The sequence below is a fragment of the Hydra vulgaris genome, chromosome 06, assembly GCF_038396675.1.
Source record: "Hydra vulgaris chromosome 06, alternate assembly HydraT2T_AEP".
Taxonomy (NCBI): domain Eukaryota; kingdom Metazoa; phylum Cnidaria; class Hydrozoa; order Anthoathecata; family Hydridae; genus Hydra; species Hydra vulgaris.
Genome location: NC_088925.1, coordinates 16,996,185 through 17,010,694, shown reverse-complemented (window position 1 = coordinate 17,010,694; position 14,510 = coordinate 16,996,185). Strand labels below are relative to the sequence as shown.

Sequence of the window (14,510 nt, the reverse complement as noted above, 5' to 3'; positions counted from 1 at the left end):
CTGAGTCCCACTTAGTCTGTGTTTTGGCATGTCTGAATTCGAAAAATAATATTGTGATGATTAGGATTACTTTCTCTACTTAAATATTATAAAATTATAATTTGATTTTAAATCGTTGTAAATTAAAGGCTAAATTATTGGAGTCTAACTCGTTTATATTTATCGTAAATTGAGGTCTTAACTGCTTTAAACAATATGTATATATTTTATATATAGAAGACGCGTTCGACTCCGAAAATTCCGCCTTTAATCTTTTAGTCACGTTTTTGAAATATTTATATTAAAAACTCATAAGTTTCACCAAAATTTTAGGTTGAGTTTGTATTACTAATACGTATGTATGTTATGCTAGCTCGAACGTGTTCAAGTTCGAACGTTTGATTTTTAAGCCAAAAATTCAATGTTCAGGTTCGAGTTTTTTTCTTTTAAAAGTTCGAACTTTCAGAAAAAATGCCTTTACGATCATTTCGCCAAATACAGCTGAAATACAAATAAAAATTATTGTTTTAAAATTTGTTACATTTTTTGATAACCAATGTTCTTTCCATTTTGATTTATTTGTAGCTGTTTAAATTTTAGAAACATTGTCTGACCACACTAAAAATACTAACAGTATAACGTCACGTGTAAAACCATTGCAATTAAGAATACGTCAGTTTTTTAGGCTCTTACATATCTATTTTTGATAGTCATTTGATTCTATTAGACATTGACTTTTTGTCTCTGTTGTATGTATGTTTTATTATTTTATATTCTAACAATATGACTAAATAATTTTTATGAAGCTGAGTTTATTATTTGGGATGTCGGCTAGTTGGGTTAACTCATTTTTTTCTTTAATTTAGGCATTGGTTGGCGAAACTACAGTACATATAGATCTCCGACAGCTTTTTGCTTTAAAAGACCTCATATAAACTTATTACATCAACGAAATTTCTTTTCAACTATTAAGCCATCTCGCTCATCGATTATAAGCGTTGCTTTGAGTGGACTTTTAGTTTCGTCTATGTGCTTATTTCGTGTATAACTTTTAGATTTTATATAGTGTAAATACTTTTTTTTTAAATCGACAGGTTTGTACAAAGTTTCTTGTTATTTAAATGGAATTTATCGAAATTGAATTTTTTATCATTGTAATTTTTTCTTATTTGCGTAGAGGCTCATGCGTTAGTAATAGATATTTTTTGAAAAAATATTAAAGGCAAAATTAAAACAACTTGTTGATAATGACGAATTATTGTAAAGGAATATTGATCTCTATTGTTGACGAGGAGCCAATATTCCGTTAAAAAAGTTTCTTCGTTAATTAATTAACAATAGGGCAAAGTGACCAATTAATGGCCACAATTTTTTTATAAAATGTCGTGTAGGATGTCTTAAACTAATGGTGAATTTTTTTTTATACTGCTTTATTAATGACCAACGCCTACACCTTATACAAACCTTTTTTATTTTTAAACATTTTTAATTCAGATAAAAATGTATTTAAACTGAGATTTTAAATTTGTACCAATTATTGGCCGGGTAGACCAAATTATAGCCAGCAAATTAAAAAACGTTACCTATTATGAGCCACTTACATTACCTAAAATCAATATATCTAAGAATGCTTATATATCGAAAAGTATTATTCAGACAGACGATTAAAGCTTAATAATGAACTAGGATCTACTTTAAAGAACTACAAACCAAGATAATTTTTTTATAAGTAAAATATTCTATACTTCGCTTAAAAATATTATTTTGGTTGATATTAAACAAAAAAACTTAAACAGTTTTTATTTGTTATTCAAATAAAAAGATAGTCTATCAAAAAGGAAATACAAAATAAGTTAAGAAAATTTTTAATTACTTTTATAAAAAATCAAGCATAAAACAAATTTTAAATAAAAAAATAGCTTTAGCACATAGCTGTTATAAGATTTCAACTAGCATCTAATAATGCAATTTTCAATATATGTACAATAAGCTTTACAATAATATGTTAGAAGTTTTGATAATATTAAAATAATAATAAGAAGTTTTCACAATATATTGATAATGAATTTGATAAAAATCTGTTGATAATAATCTATTTACATTTGCTCATTATCGATGGAGATAGTTGCATTATCTGGTACTTTAATACAGATATTTTGATTATCTGAAGAGATATTGAATTCCAATATCTTAGGAGTTGAACTGAATTTTCTCATTCTAACTGAGCTAGCTTTTTTAGATAGCTTTTGTATCTCTTTCTCCTGTTTTTGTTGTGCTTTATTTTCTTTTTCTTTTTGTTTTTTCAATTTTTTCTCTTCAGCTGCTGCGACTTTCGTTTTTTTTCTTCTCCTCATCATTTACTTTAGATTGCATTGCTTCTTGAGAAGTTAATACAAAATATTTTTGAGCTTTTTTTCGATTTTCTTTTGACTTGATAGTACATATCTTTGGATAAGGCAAAATATCATTGTCAATATCATTATTTGAATGGTTTGTACACAACATAATTGGTGTCAGACTAGGCTGAACAATGGCTTTAATTCGCATCTGACTACAATCATTAGTGGTTTTATTTGGAAAAAAACTAGATTGCCCAGTTGTTTCATTTGGCACAGGAACTTGCTGAATAATAGTTTCATTTAGAAATAGTAACTATAGATTCATTTGGCATCGGAACAGAGTCATCTATTTCTAAAATGGTATTTGTACATGAAATCTGTTTCAGTTTAAATTCTTTATATAATTTATACAAGGGATCTGGGATGTCGTAGCCATTTTGAATTAAGAAATTAAAAGTTGTAAACTGCTCATGAGTCAAATGGGTATCCCATATCAAAGAATTATTGTCAACGTTTATCAAATTATTATCTATTTTAGATTCAGACATATTTCCAGGTTTATTAATTAATTCTACTTCAAAATCAACTTCCTCTTCTATTGCATATTCTGATCTTGTTATTTTAGTGTCAGTTTTGATAGGATGCAGATTTGATTCAAGCAGATCATTTGAGTCAAGTAGCTGTTGTATGGAATAGACAGAATTAGGCAAGTAAGCTATGCTTGGAACAGCAGACGGATTGTATGGAAAAATGCCACATGATCGAAACCCTGAAATAATATTAGCAGCTGTGAGAGCTTGATCCCAGGCTTTCTTAAAAAGGCCACAAAAAGTTGACTTGTCAATAGTAACTCCAGGATATTCATTCATTAATTCATGACATGTTTGATTATAATAGGTTTTAAGAGGACCAAATACTGTGCGATCTAGAGGCTGGAGCCAATGCGAACAATGCGCTGGCATTTCGACAATATAAATGTTATTTTCGATTGCAACAGACAATAACTCAACAAAGTTATGAGAATCGTGACCATCAACTATGAGAATTTGTGGCCTATCTCTACCTATATTAGGCAAGAAAGTATTAGTGAACCAAAGAAATGCAATTCCTTGCTTTGTCCAACCTGTCTCACTAAAACTCTAATTTGAGCCTGATGGTGCATTTGCAGTATTAAAAGAATGAAGGGATCTACCCGTTTTACCTTTTGCTATCAAATGTGGAGGTACTAAACCACCTGCAGCATTTACAGCAGCAATAATGGTTATGGTTTCACGTTTTCCAGATGTGCGAGATTGAAGGTGTTTTGTACCTCTTTTTGCAATTATTTTAGGAGGTTTAAAATCCATCTGTAGCCCAGACTCATCCATGTTCCAAATTAATGAAGGCTTTAAAAGGGCACAAGTGTCACTCAAAACTTCATGCAGTGAAGAGAAATATTTAGCAACTTTTGGCATAGACATGCATTGATGACGGACTGATGAAGTACCTTCAGGCTTTCGCAAAACTAAATTTTTATGTCGCTGATTAAATGAGCGCCACCATTTTTCTGAAGGAGTTGAATGCTTAAACTTTAAATTGTGCTTTGTGGCTAAATCTGATGCATATTTTTTAAATTGTCTCTTTCCAAATCCAAATCCAAGTTCAGCTCTTGTTGCGGCATATTCAACAAGTTTTAGCTCTAAATTCATTGATAATATTGGACTAGGTCCGGGTTTGACACCATGAACTGAATTGCCTTTAAGATATTTACCAAGGGTTGACCGAGGAATACTAAATTGTGCTGCAGCTTCTCGTTGCGACATTAAACTATTTTGAACAGCTGCAATTGCATTTTTCATATCTTTGTTGGACCACTGAAATCTCTTTACATTTGTCACTTTCTGGTTCAACTTTGAATTAAAACTAGAGGCAGTGTTCTTTTTAATCTTGTTATTCTTTTTTGTGATTTTCGTGGTTTTTCCCATAATTACTCAAATTAACTAAAAGATAGAGAATACTGACTACATTGTTATGATATTGTATTTACATTAGATTTTTGTAAGGTTATATACAGATACCACAAACAAATACATATACAAGCATAAAGTATGCTTATCATACATATCTATACATCAATATAACAGAAATAGCATACATAAGTACAATGGTTAAATACAACATAATACTTATAATACATAATACTTAGTGAGCATTAAATTAAATATACAAAATATATATATTTTAAATTGTTATGTAGCTAGTAAATATTAATAATAATAATTTTTGTTTATTTGTATTATATAAATTATAAAATACAAACCATTACTTTAAACCATTACTTTAAATATTTACAAACATTAAAACAAATAAAATTACATACTTGCAGACATAATAAACCGTTATAATAAATACTGTAAAGTAAATACTTATTATACGTAGTATTTATACATCTTAAAGTAAATACTGATTATAGTTAATATAAGCCTTATATTAAATATAATCAGTATTTACTTTACCATGTATAAACATTAAATATAACTATAATAAGGATACAATTAGGACATATAAGTTATTAGAACTTTTATAATAAGGACATATAAGTCTAATTTATTGTGACACAATTTGTGTTTAAACTATATACACAATGAATTAAACTATTGTCCTAATAATAGCCACGTAATAATTCGATATTAAAAATAGGAGCCGTGGCTCTTATTTGGTTAAATAAATGGCTATTATTGAGACCTATTTGAAATCTGGGAGTTTAGGTTATATTGATGCTTCTGCCTATCGTATATTGACGAACAAAACAGTTTACGTAATAATATTAAAGTACACAACAGATCAAAATAAACCAAAAAGACATACTTGAAAGAATATTGCGTTAAAATATGTCTCAAAGTTGCATGAAAAAACCAAAAATTACTTTTTACGGCATAAAATATTCACTTAAATTAACCTTGAGAAAAATAAGATTTCCTTAAAATCAAGACTGAAAAAAACATTTATAAAAGTTAGATTAAAACATAGATATATTAAAGAAACAGAAAAGTATAATCAACAACTAGATAAATGCTCCGCCAAATAAATAAATGCAATAAAAGCGGACCCAAATTCGGCTCTTAATAAGACCCGGCCATTATTAGGGCTCTTTGCCCTATGCAACAAAAAAAATTATAAAAGCGCTTTTAATTCTAATAATAATTAATATGGGTTTATTTTATATTAATAAAATGGGTTTCAACTGTAGCGTTTTTAGGTTTTCGTCGGAAAAAATTTTATAAGTTTTTGTATTTTTGTTTTATAGTTTTGTTTAAGTTTATTAAGTTTTGTTTGGATTTTAATGAGTCCCGTACAGAGAAGTGTTTTTGGATTTTGATGATCCTGGACTAATAAAACAAAACAAAAATTATAAAGTTTTAATAATTACTAAATAAAATACATTACCTGACACGAATTTCCTTCTTTTGTCTTTCGGATTTCGACAAAATCCGAATTTCAAATTTTAGAGCGCTTTTTTTTTCTTTTTTTTCAATAAGATGCAAATGTTATATAAATTTACATAAGGTGCAAATGCTCATAACATTTGCATCTTATGTAAGTAACTCATTTTAAATTTGACAGTCGATCATTTTATATGGAAATAACAAAAAATCTCTTTGAATAGTTCTATGAAAACGTTACTAAATCTGATCGCGGACACGGAGCCTTTATAAAATAGAATAATTACATTTATATTGTTTGTTTAGTTTTATATAATTATATTTTATTTTAACGGGTGATAACTAAAACATAAGAATAATTTTAACCCTCTAAAATCAAACCGCAAAAGTCAAAAAAAGAAAAGTACTCCTCTGTAAAACTATACTCTCTCTGTTTACAAACTTATATGTTTTGTTTTGCATCAGCTAATTCAGTTGTGTTTAAAATGCCGTCAATAAAGATCCGCTACGAGAGCGCATTGTATAGTTCTATCAAATGCACCAAGAACTCGGAAAAAAGTTTACTGTGAAACATTTTAAAACCGAGAATTTTCCATTTTTAAACTATTTACCGTTTTATGGCATCCTTAACAACCAATCGTAAAAGTGGTACTGGAAGACCAGCTAAAATAATGAACAAGAAGGGACTTCGTTTGCCTCACGGTGCTTTCAACAACAATGATTTAATAAGTCAACGAGATGCTGCAGAAAAGTGTATGCAGCCTTATATCTGCAAACCGTTGAAAAAACAAGGAATAGTCTGCCGAAAAAAAACACGAGCACCGGAATACACTGAGCAACAAATATCAACTGTAAAATCTCAATGCTGCTGGATGACCCAAAATTACCTTGGGAAATGTTTCATTTTGGATGACGAAAGTTACTTCCCCCTCTCCAAAACGCTAAAAAACGTAAAATACAAAATATAACACCAAGTTTGAGCAGAAAGTGATGCTGTACATTGCCATATCTGAGAGGGGAATTTCCTAGCCATTGTTCAAGCTAAGTGGTTTGGCTATTAATCAAGAAGTATACTAGAATCAATGTTAGAAGAAAATATTGATTCCATTTCTTCAAAAATATCATTCAGATGACAATTACTTGATTTGGCCGGATCATTGCATTATGCCAAAAAAACAAATGTCTTCTTGGAAAGTCAAAACATCCCATATATACCAAAAACCCGCAATCTGACAAACTTGCCTCAGTGTCGTCCAATTGAGGATTTTTTTGGATATTTGAGTTCGTTAGTATACAAAAACAATTGGAGAGCTAAGAATTGCAAACTATTGATTACCCGAATCAAAAGATGCAAACAATCCGAATCAAAAAATGCTGTACAATGCTCCTATTCCAACATCATGACAAGTCTTCGTCGAACTGCTGATGATGGATCATATTCGAATGTTCATTAATTTTTTCTTAAAGATTAGTGAGTTAAAATAAATTCAGTTTCAATATAAATAAATATAACTTTCATTTCCTAAACATTTGTTTTTATTATACCCCGATATGAAAATTCTCATTTTTTAGTTAACACCCGTTATTTTATTTAAAACTTTATATAATTACATTCGATAAAATACTTTCTTACAAGTATTACCGTTTTTAAATTAAATTTTGTAGTTAAAATATAAATAATTTTTTTTTAACGGTTGACGGTATAACGGTTGACGGTTGACGAGACGTGGGCTCGCATTTAAAAAAAGTATGAAATCGATTAAACAGCAAACTTTTTTAGCAATACACATACTATGTATATAATCAATACACACACATACACGCACAATAGCTTAACATTTATATTTATTCTCAAAACTACGATATTTCGGATCGTTGCGAATTATTGCTGGGGGATGGGGGAGAGGGGCGCAGAAGTCTTCAGCATGAGGCACCGTTTTAGGATATGGGGGCCATAATTTGGGTAGGCCTAAAATAATTTTTTTTCCATTTGCTATTCAGCAAAAAAACTTGTCTGTAGACATAAGTATTTATGGATAATTAAAAAAAAAGAGAACCATTTACATCTGGAGCTATAGCATCCTAAATGTTCGCTTTTATTATTTCTGTTATAAAGTTTGCGTTGGAGTATTCTAACACATCACTGCAAAATTGGTTTGTTTCCACAACAACTTTCTCGCCACAGCAACTCATTTTGACATTTTGTTTTGTTTTTATTAATCAATAATGTTAAACTAACTGTCATGGCTGTTCTTAAAAAATTACTTGTAGCGAACCTAACTGCCCAATTTTTGGTCATGCAATGGTTTTATCTGTAAATAAACTTCCAACTTATATAGAAGCTCTCAAGTTTTGTTTTAATGAAAATTATAACTAGTCTTAAAATCAAACAATCTGGTTAATTTTTTTTAATAGTACTGTCTAACAAGTTAAATATTTGAATGATAATGCTTCAATACTGACAAAGTTGTCCAATTAGTAAATGGATACTTAGTGGCCCGTCAGCTAAGTGTATGTGGGTTCTAAGTTAAAGTAGAAAACTCGAGCTGATGATCAACATACGTGATGTATAATTTTTTCCATTGTGCCACATTGCGCGAAACACGTGTCTTTTTAAGCATTAGCAAGCAACTTGTTGGCCTTAGAGTTAGCAGTACATGCTAAAGCCTTTTGTTTGAGGCTGTTGCTAATTATTATGATTATTATGCCTAAATCAAGTTCTGTTGAGCTCAATTCCGAATTTTGATTTTTTTTTAATCTAATCCACTCCCAACATGGCTGCAAGCAAGGAGTAATATAATTGCAAGCACGATAAAGAATTGCAATGTTAGCAACTGAAAAGTTGCTAACATTGCAATTGATAGTATATATGGTTTTCATGAGAGGTCAGTCGTGAGCGATAAACCAAGAAAGCGTAAAAAAGAGGACTCAGCGAGTGGATTGCTATGTATCAATATATTTTCAATACGTTAATATATTCATCAATAAATGTTAGCAGTAAATAACTAAGTTTTGTTGGAGTTAAAATTTAAAAGCCAAAGCAAACCTCAAGTTGTTACAGAAAGAGAGACCAGATTCAAGATCGGCTACCTGTTCTTTGCGATCAAAAAAATTTTTTTTGTCAATACAGGATTAAAAAATTGAATCGTCAGCAAAAAAAGCCAAATTTAAATCAAAGATTGTCAAGGGAATCATTAATATAGATAAAAAAAACAATACAGAACCAAAGATAGAACCATGAGATATCCCAGAAGTCACTGGAAATGAAAAAGAATGTTGGCTTTCGAGAATGGCTTTAGAAAGAAATAGTTTGATAATCTCAAAAATTTTCCCTTATACACCATATGAAAAAAGCTTATGGAGAAGACCAATATGTCTGACAAAAGATTTAGATATGCCAAGAGCAATACCCTTTACCTGCCGCCTCCAACTTGAAAACCGATTGTCTGACAGTAAGTTATTAGACTTAAGATAGGATGTTAGAAATTTGTTAATAAAAGACTAAAGACTTTGCTAATAATAGAGAGAAGACTGATCGGACAATACTTGGAGGGGTCAGAATGTTCTAGATGTTTTGTTGGAGGGTCCAGAACTTTTTTAAAATTGGGACCACAATGCCAGTTCCTAGCAAGCAGGAAAAACAGGTTCAATCAAGCACTTATTAAATAGTTCAGGGAGAATAGAAGAGAGTTCTGGAGGACACTTTTGTAATATTGCCTGGATCACAAGCCGTAGAAGAGTTTAATTTTGAAATGATTTAAGTAACGAATGCTGGAGTGATTTGGATGTCTAAAAATGGGTTAACCTGTTTAACTGTAATAGCAGGAAGAGTATGGCTATTAGACTCAAGAGTCAAATTAGAAAAAAATAATTCTGTCTTATCCTTTACTTTGTCTTTGTAAATGATAATGTTGAAAATTTTCTAAAAGTCTCTAACGCCTAAATACGAGATTTAATAAACTGGGAAAAATAGACTTTAGCACCAGACAGCTCCCTTTCACATTGATTTCTAGCAATAACACGTATACTTTTGTTCTTATGAGAGTTGCTTTTTTAAAAAAAAAGGTTACAATTAGATATAGCAGCTGCACTAGAAAGTTAAAACCATGGAGTAGAATGAAGCTTGTCTTAGAACCAGCAAGGAGAAATAAAAACTTTTATACCTACCTGAATCCAGGAGATTATGTTGGAATAATATTTATTAGTACAGAGTGAAAAGACATCAGCAAAAGACTGTCACAAAGAAAACCACATAAATAATCTCAAAATTATATAAGTAAAAAGTTGATGCTTTAGTATGAACTTGAGTATAAAATATGAGCTTTGGTGCCACAAAGGTCAGTGGTGTCAGAGCTAAACTATTCTGTGTGATAAGTATTAAATTCATCAATAACAACAATATTGGCGGACAAAGCCTGCGCGAAAGAGGGAGGTATATGGGGGATGGGACCCCCTCACTACCTTCACCACCGCCATCAATAAGTTTTTCGTTTATTTAGTCGGCAAATTTGACCCTTTTAACGGGTGGTTACTAAAAATCCGGACTATCTTTAACTGAATTTTAAATGCCACAAACTAAATTATTTTTTTTCATGCTTATATCCATTTTAAAGCTTATTTAATTTTCTATAAGTTAATTTACTTGTTTTTATATAATTAATAATAGTTAAGAAAATAATGATGGCTAAGCAAGAAGAGGTAAGAAAACGGATTTACGAGTTCTATTTGAAAAATAAATTGCAAGGTAAAAAGTTCACAGTAGCTCACTTCAATGCTGAAAAAATTCCAAGAAGCACTATCTATGATATAATCAAACGTGTTGAGAATGATTCTGGGTACAAAAGAGTGCAAGGAAGTGGTCGTGTGGCCAAAATCATGACCCCAAAGGGTATCAAGCGCCTGAAAACCATATTTGATCACAGTGACCGAGTTTCGATGAGGCAAGCTGGTCGAAAATATGGATGCAGTCATTCACATATCATTAAAACTCTTGCCAAGTACACTGGCATCAAAAGTTATAAAAAACAGGGTATACCTCATCGACTAGAGAACCAGAATGAGCGAATCAAAACCGGCATTGATCGTGTTTATTGTGATTTTAAAGGAAAATCGGTCATCCTTGACGACGAGTCTTACTTTACTCTGTCACACTCAACAATTAATGGAAACAGCACCTACTACTCTAGCAACAGAGACAAGACTCCACCAAGTGTTAAATATTGCAAAAAGCGCAAGTTCGAGCCCAAGGTGCTTGTCTGGCTGGCCGCTTCTGACAAAGGTATTTCAAAGCCATTTTTTATCCCCAGCGGCCTTGCAGTCAATAAAGCCATCTATGAAATTAATTGTATAAAGAGAAGATTAGTGCCGTTCATCAACGCTCATCATGCCGATGATAATTATATATTTTGGCCGGACCTGGCGTCATCGCATTATGCCAAAACCGTGACCAACTGCTATGAGACTCATAATATCAATTTTATCAAAAAAGTTGACAATCCGCCAGCCGTACCGGAGTGTCGTCCAATAGAAGACTTTTGGGCTATTTTGAAAGGCAAAGTGTATGAGAGTAACTGGCAAGCAAAAGACGTGAAGCAACTACAAACCAGAATAAAGCTTTGCCTGAAAAAAATTGACCTTAACCTTGTATTTTCACTTTTTGGGTCAACTCGTGTTAGAGTCGGCCAAATCCGAAGAAACAGACTGGTTGAAGACAAACTTAATTAAAATAAATAAATAACTAAAAACTCTTTTTAATGATATTTTTATTTAATCTCTACCATAAAGACTATGGGAGTAATTGCCCATGAAAGTTAGTCCGGATTTTTAGTAACCACCCGTTAGACAAGTCAGTAGGCAAATGTAGATCTTTTAGATTAGTTACTTGACAAAATTCAAAAAACAAGGACCTTTTTATTTCGTATGTAAAAAATTTTAATAGCACCCCCGACGTGACACCTACTTACGTTGGCCCTGTTGGCAGAAGAGTAAAGAGAGAAAGCATGGTCAATTTAACCAGAAATTATATTTAAAAGAGCCTTACGAAAAATTAAAACAACAAAAAATAAAGAGAAAGATGGTAGAGTGAAGATATACTTCAGACTCCTTATGTGGCCTTGACAATACGTACCACAAAATAATTAATGCAACACGGAACTGTTAATACCCTGATATTTTAAAGCTGTTGATGGAATCTACTGATTCTAAGAGTTACCACAGAAAGCTACCACTTAACCTTACTACAATTTGGCATCAGAATCAATAAACTGAGTTTTAGAACTGTATTCTCATAAGGAAATAGCAGGAGAAGTTGCATAGCCATTATCAAAGAGTAGCAAACAAAAACATATAAGCAGTGTCAAGAAGGTTCAGCATTCATAAGCCTAGATAGGAAACAATTTAACACAGATTTATAGTTTCTAGATGCAGTTAACATTGGCCCAAAATAAGTAATTTTATTGAAACACCATCAGTAGCTTTTACTCAACCGAGTACCTTAGAATAGGGAATTTTAAGTTGGAGTTATATTCTCCAAGCCTTTGCCTAAAAAAACTAACCTTATAAGGCAGCAGGACATAGACGGGTAGGACTGCGATACATGATACAATTAGCAGAGTGATCTTGATGATGCTGAACCTGACCTGACTTGTAAACTTGTCAACGTTAAGCACTGTATAGAAATATTTTTTATTTCAGCAACCGATGTTAAAATTTTTGCATTTTTAGATGTTTAGCTTCAAATGTCATACTCTTGCCCGCTTATGTAATCAAACTGATGTCTACAAGGTGCGCTAGGATGGCTTGCCTAACTACCTTTTCCATTAGTTTGCACGTAACAGAGGTGACACTGATAGGTTGATAGTTGCCGGTTTAGTGGTCATGCTTTTTTTGCATATATATATATATATATATATATATATATATATATATACATATATATATATACATATATATATATATATATATATATATATATATATATATATAATATATATATATATATATATATATATATATATATATATGTATATTGTTGTTCTTTTATTACAACCTGTAAGATAAAGATTCAAACAAATACAAGAGGAAAAATTAAAAGAGAAGATATTGTTAAAATATAAAGAATAAATATTAAAGTATAATGAAAACGGATACTTCAAATCAGGTCTTGTCATAGAGCACCAGTGCTGATGATATCAATAAAACAACAAAAGGTTTTTAGTTTATTTAATCAATTTTTTTTTTTTCTTGATGTGTTGTGCATGTTTGCATCCATCAAACTACTGAGTCTTCTTAACCACTGAAATATGTGAACAATGATCTCTATAAATTTCTAAATAAATATCACGTCTTAAATGACAATACCTTAAAAATAGAACGTGGAGAAACACGTCCATAATTTTTAAAATAAATATGCCGTCTTGTGCCCCTCCAATCTCATTTATCGAATGTAATAATTGAAATCTTATTTGTCAAATACGATCATTAAAATCTTAATTATCCTAATCAAATAACCTCAACTACCCCGAAAATGGAAAGCGCTTGGATATACAAAGGCGCTATTAATTATTATTATCATTATTAACGAGTTTCATTTATTTACTGTGATTTTAGATTAACTGTGATTAACGGAACTAATTCTTCTGTTTAAATTATCTGTAAGCGTAAAAAAGAGAAAAAAATTGAAATAAAATTTTTTACTTCCAAAGAATGCAACCTTTTTTGGTAAAATTGAAAGTGATGACGTAAAAGAAACAAAAAAAAATTTGCTAAAGAAACAATAGGAAATTTGCTGATCATTAAGAGTCATTTTTTGTAAGAATCAGGCAGTCAATGGAAGTGACCTCCTCCAAATTGCTTGAATTTTTTATATATTGATCAGAATATAGAAAAAACCTGTTGGGGAAAAAAAAAAATTTCAAAAATGTTTCGTTCACTCGGAATCTGTGCTTAAATTTTTGAGATTTTTTTAAAAATTTTTAGAAATTTAGTTTTTGCCACCTTTGAACCCATTTTTTTGGCAAGGCAAAAAGTTGCACATAGCTTTTGTAGTTAATATCAGACGTAACCCAAAAGCTCTCTCCAAAAAATATAAAAAAGTTGCGTGGCACTGTGCGGTTGGCTAATTATCATAGTTCAAAAGTACAAAATCAATCAGTTTTGTCAACTTTTAATCGGAGTTAATTCTAGCGGCGAAGAGTTGCACACAATTTTTCTTTTAGGAGTTGAAATTATCAAAGGTATTGAGTCTAAAAATGCAAAGAAAGTTATGTGATACCTAAGGCCTATTAATATATTAAGGCTTGAAATTGGAAAAAAATGTTTTAGTATACTTACAAAATGAACCATTACGGCAGAGGCGCTTAGTTTTGTAAAAATGTAAACATATCCAACTGTCAATACAAAAAGGTCCTAACATAATAATAAAAAAAATTCGTGTGATCTTTAGATAATAAGTTAAGAATAAAGGTACAAATTGTTAAAAATGATTAAGTACGAAGAGATATTTTTTTGGACACACAGATGAGGTTTTCGCTCACAATAAAATTTCTATCATCCAAAATTAGCATTTAGCATTACACAAAACATTGGACGTAATGTTAAGAAAAATTTAAGCGTTTCTGACTATGATATAGAAATCATAACAATTGAAATAAATAATAATAAAAAACAATACATGATCAGAAGTGAATTATTTAAATTTACGTCATAACCAAATAACTTGTGGTGATCGAATGGAAGAAGAATCGCTGATATCACGATTGTGGAGAAACAA

General features: G+C 30.8%; 2 protein-coding genes across 2 annotated transcripts in view; one reads left to right on the top strand and one right to left on the bottom strand.

The window, feature by feature from the left end:
- Positions 1-1,116, top strand: part of LOC100204338 (5'-3' exoribonuclease 1) — a 63,799-nt gene extending 62,683 nt beyond the window's left edge. Inside the window, exon 25 of the mRNA XM_065799393.1 lies at positions 846-1,116. Within this exon, the coding sequence (XP_065655465.1) occupies positions 846-1,027 (182 nt within the window). The 3' untranslated portion in view covers positions 1,028-1,116. The remainder of the gene's footprint in view (positions 1-845) is intronic.
- Positions 1,117-2,614: 1,498 nt separating this feature from the next.
- Positions 2,615-4,156, bottom strand: LOC136081232 (uncharacterized). Its single transcript, XM_065798533.1, has 2 exons — positions 3,520-4,156; positions 2,615-3,381 (listed from the first exon to the last, which is right to left on the bottom strand). The coding sequence occupies exons 1-2, from the start codon at positions 4,154-4,156 to the stop codon at positions 2,615-2,617; spliced, it is 1,404 nt and encodes a 467-aa protein (XP_065654605.1).
- Between the last annotated feature and the right edge of the window lie 10,354 nt (positions 4,157-14,510).

Excerpts from the sequence above, each read along its gene's own strand:
- LOC136081232 (XM_065798533.1), bottom strand. The coding sequence starts at position 4,156 with ATGAAAAATGCAATTGCAGCTGTTCAAAATAGTTTAATGTCGCAACGA. Across the intron at positions 3,382-3,519 it reads TCCACATTTGATAGCAAAAG|GTAGAGATAGGCCACAAATT; the intron begins GTAAAACGGGTA and ends TGCCTAATATAG.